We start from the raw sequence: 4,475 nt of genomic DNA on the forward strand, positions 1-4,475 counted from the left end.
ACGAGCAGCATGACAGTGCTTATGACAAAATCATATGACAAATCACGCAGTGTTAACATGGAAATTTGACTTCATGACCAAATCATATGGCAAATCACATGTCGACATGACAATCATATAGTGTAAAGTCGACTTTAGTAATTTCATCCAACTGTTCCCTTGTTCAGTTTATTTATATTGAAAAATCAAATTATATTTACTTACTTTACTTCTGACAATTTAATAAATCTATATTTTACTTGCATGTACATATGCATCTGAACATGCAATTGATTTACAATTCGACGTTGGTTAATTATCACCTGTAACACAAGTAATGCAGTACAAGGGTGTAGAACAGAAAGTACACATTTGAATAAAACTCAACATAAAATATAGGAACTTTAATCATACATTTCCAAATAAATTTAACATAAATCTACAAAGAACTGATGATCAAACATTTACAAACGAATATTAAATACTACATAGGAAACAAAAACATTAAATCTTAAAAATACTCAGAACATGGTAACTAAAATAACACATTTCTACTGGGTTCCTGTGGATCCAAAACCTCCTTCACCACGGGCAGTATCAGTCAACTCCTAAAAATTAAATAATAATCACTATCACTATCTTTGAAGTGCTCTAAGCACTTTCAAGAAAAAATAAAATGTTAGTAATTATATGTATAATACTTGAAAAGTTTAAGAAAAATGTGTTAATAATTATGACCAGTTCATATAATAGGTAAATGATACATGACAAATATTTTAATATCTCAAAATAATTTTTTTGCAAAAGAAAATAAATTTAGGAAAAATATTGCAGTAAATTACTATTTAATATTCTTTTTCATCTACAAAGCTTGTCTAATAAAATATCAAACTGATCTTCAGAAATACTTTTTTACTGTTGCCTTAGTAGTAACACCTATTACACAAAACATTAATTAAAATGGCAACCTCCACGGGAAACTAATTACTGTTTGATACTGTTGACTGTAAAATTAAATCCGATGTGTTTTCTCAAATTGTGTTAAAATAGGATTGTTGTATGTTATTAAATTAAATAATAATTATCTTATATATGCCTTACAGTAGCCTAAAGTGAAAGCTTGTCAATTGTAAGACTTATTAGAAATAATATAATTGTAATTACATAACAACTGTATAAGTATGTAATCTAATAGTGCCTTAAAAGTTAATAGCATGCTTCTTAGGACTAGTTAATATACCTGATTTAAACTGTATCATTTTTATTTATAGTAAAACAGATCAGATCTGATTCTACACTCATCAAGTATTATTTATAATTGAAATTTTTGTAGTTTCAAATGTTATTTTTAATTTAGAATTTACCACTCAGAATATGGGTGTACTTATGTTAACATGTGCTGATTAAATGAATAAAATTCAATAACAAAACCGCAGGCACCATGTTTATACAATTAGGTAAATGACATTAAATATTGAATTAAAAATCATACCTTTACTTCTTCAAGTTCAGGATAAAATATTCTTTCACAGATCAGCTGAGCAATTCTATCTCCACTCTTTACTTCAAAATCATTATCAGAATGGTTGAAGAGAACAACCTTCAGTAGACCACGGTAATCTTCATCAACTACTCCAGCTGTTGAAGAGAAAAGTTAATAAATAAATTGTTAATGACTTCTTGTTAAAACCACGTCAAAGCTTTTTATGGTGATAAATGTGGAGTATGACTAAACAAAAAATGTATAAGGTGCTCCCACTAAGATGTAAAAAAAACTTACCCAAAGATATAAAATTAATAAGTTAATGCAAAATAAAAAACCAGATCGATAAAAATAAGTAAAAAATAGAAGGCACATGTTTACATAAAAAACACAAATAACAGATTTAATAAAACCATTATGTTAGAAGGAAATAAAAGTAAAACGTGATTGGGAGCAGAGAAAAATACTCTGAAAATTTATGTAGAAAATATGGTAAATAACTGCAAAAGGAAAAAATTCTAAATCGACTAAAAGATTTTCAAATTCAGCTTTTTTACAATTTTATAATTATAACAACCACCAGTTTGAAAATATAGCTGGGCAGTTACTACAACAGACCAAATGACAGTGTCATTTCATCTTCCTATACAATCTATAGCATACATACAGCGGGATTATATAGAATACAGAAAGCTCTTGAACTCACACCAAAAAGCATCAAACACATAGCCATATGCACCGACTCACTGTCATGCATTTACTCACTGAGAACCTCAAGCTCACAACATCCAATAGTCAACGAGGTACGCAATCACTGTCATCAGCTATTAACTTCAGGCACTTCAGTCTCCATAATTTGGGTCCTTTCATCTGTAGATGTCACTGGTAATGAAAAAGCTGTCCAATCAGCGAAAAAAGCTAACTCTCAATTTTCCACTCGACAGAATACATCAAGACCTAAAATATCTCTTTAAGCAATCGGTATTGGAAAATTCGCAAGATCAATGGTATAAAAGCACACCCAAATTACCCTATACAAAAAAGAGGAGACAAAGCAATAATCAGAAAAAAAAAAGAATGGGTCACATTCGACTCATTCCTAGTTACCTCATGAGTTCTGGAAATCCACCAGTTTGAGAACATTGTGACAACACATGCCTTTCCATCCAGTATTGCATTACTTGAATGCAATACTTTCACTTCCATCTGATGTCAGCATAATATTAGTAGTACCCTTAGTGATATATGTAATTCACCTGGTTTAATGAACTCTTTAATTAGTTTTTTCAGAGACCACAACTTATATAATTTGATATAAGATATTTAAAAATTTTGTATACATACAGTATATGCAACAGTACCTAAACTTGTAAAATTTTAACTAATATTGTTGTTATTTCCCATGTCAATGACAATTAGTTGTCAAGACATGTAAATTTAAATAAAAAGAAAGTGTCGAAATACCTGTATGTATGACAAATTATGTTTTTTTACAAAAGGAATTTTAATAGAGTATCTAAAAATAGAATACTGTAGATTCATGTATGAGAGAATAACAACTAATGTTAGAACAGGTGTGGGAGAGACTGATAAATTTCATGTGAAACTAGGATTGTATCAGGACTCAGTGCTTAGTCCTTACTTTTGGAATAGATAATACGGAAACTACAGGGTTAACATTCCCTGGTGCTTAATGTAAGATGATGCAGTGCTTCCAATAGTGGAAGATTCCAATGAAATAGAAAACTCTATAAAACTGCCATAAGATCAGCTACGATGTACAGAACTGAATGTTGGGCAGCTAAAAAGAAAGAGGAACAACAATGCTGAGATGCTAAACACCCACTACAAAGAAATACTGATTTGCTGGTTTCTGGAAGGAGTAGCAGAGGAAGACCAAAGAAAACCTTCAGTGAAACGCTTAGGCGGGACCTGTTGGTAAAGGAGAGAGATGTTAGTACAATCCAAGAGAGAAAGTATGGAGAAATGTATTGTAATTAGGGACGTGGGCCCCATGTATGAAAGGCAAAGGGGATAATAATCTACAAATATAATACTGGAGGTAATGTTACAAATCTTATGTTTAATATTACAGGAACTTTATCATCCCTATGTTCAAATGAGGTTTTTGATATTGGTGTATGTACCTACAGTCTAAGTAATACCATACAATGATAATTTTACAAATATCTCGGAAATAAACCATAAAACGTTATTAGTGCAGAGTTTCGTTATTAATAGAAAATCAAAAAGATCTTAATAAAAACAGAATAGTACCTATATATAAAGTTTAATTTTCTTACCTCCAACATCAATGAAGTTCTTTACAGCTAAACCAGATCTTGGAGCAATTCTTCCATAGCAACCTTCTGGTAGTTCAATTTTCAGGCCTGTATCAACTAGGGCTTTGCCTCTAGCCGGTACCACAACATCATGTGCACTTTTTAAGTCATAACCAGCAGCTTTTACAGAACCCTTGGTTGGAGGATACGCTTCTTCCAATACTTTAGTGTATTTAAGTAAAATATTGGCTCCATTTGCTGAAGGCATAATTGTAATGTTATTCGATAATAACCAAAAGCTCCCGGACAAAAGACGCTAACAAATGAAGAAGTAACGAATTTGCCGGGTTGATATATATAAGACCGCCAAAATTTTGGCGGTATTTTTTTTTTTTTTGACGGACCGGACATTCTTTCCGTTACAGCGCGGAAATTTGAAAATATTTAAACATCATCTGAACTACAACAATCAAAACTGAACAGAAAAGTCCTTATTGTAAATAAATTTTAATTTAGCAAAAATTAATTACTAAATCAATTAACATACCAAAACCACAGATCGAACATACGCGTTTCATATTTTCTTTATTAATTTTAGTTTCTTGAGACTGCATTGAGTATTATTTACATTAGTAGACATATGGGTGATATGGAACCATAACTATGATAATCATTTTAATCATAGATTCGTTATTCACTTTAAAACATTTTTATTTTTAAAGTATTTTTTA

At 30.7% G+C, this 4,475-nt stretch overlaps 1 protein-coding gene across 1 annotated transcript; it reads right to left on the reverse strand.

The window, feature by feature from the left end:
* Nucleotides 1-368: 368 nt before the first annotated feature.
* Nucleotides 369-4,475, reverse strand: dUTPase (Deoxyuridine triphosphatase). Its single transcript, XM_072523733.1, has 4 exons — nucleotides 4,292-4,475; nucleotides 3,766-4,002; nucleotides 1,472-1,617; nucleotides 369-587 (listed from the first exon to the last, which is right to left on the reverse strand). Exons 1-4 carry the CDS (start codon nucleotides 4,356-4,358, stop codon nucleotides 531-533), a joined length of 507 nt encoding a protein of 168 aa, XP_072379834.1. The 5' UTR covers nucleotides 4,359-4,475; the 3' UTR covers nucleotides 369-530.

The sequence above is a fragment of the Diabrotica undecimpunctata genome, chromosome 2 (genome assembly GCF_040954645.1).
Source record: "Diabrotica undecimpunctata isolate CICGRU chromosome 2, icDiaUnde3, whole genome shotgun sequence".
In the NCBI taxonomy this organism is placed as follows: domain Eukaryota; kingdom Metazoa; phylum Arthropoda; class Insecta; order Coleoptera; family Chrysomelidae; genus Diabrotica; species Diabrotica undecimpunctata.

Excerpts from the sequence above, each read along its gene's own strand:
- dUTPase (XM_072523733.1), bottom strand. The coding sequence starts at position 4,358 with ATGCAGTCTCAAGAAACTAAAATTAATAAAGAAAATATGAAACGCGTA. Across the intron at positions 4,003-4,291 it reads ATGTTCGATCTGTGGTTTTG|CAAATGGAGCCAATATTTTA; the intron begins GTATGTTAATTG and ends TTATGCCTTCAG. Across the intron at positions 1,618-3,765 it reads GAACTTCATTGATGTTGGAG|CTGGAGTAGTTGATGAAGAT; the intron begins GTAAGAAAATTA and ends TCTCTTCAACAG.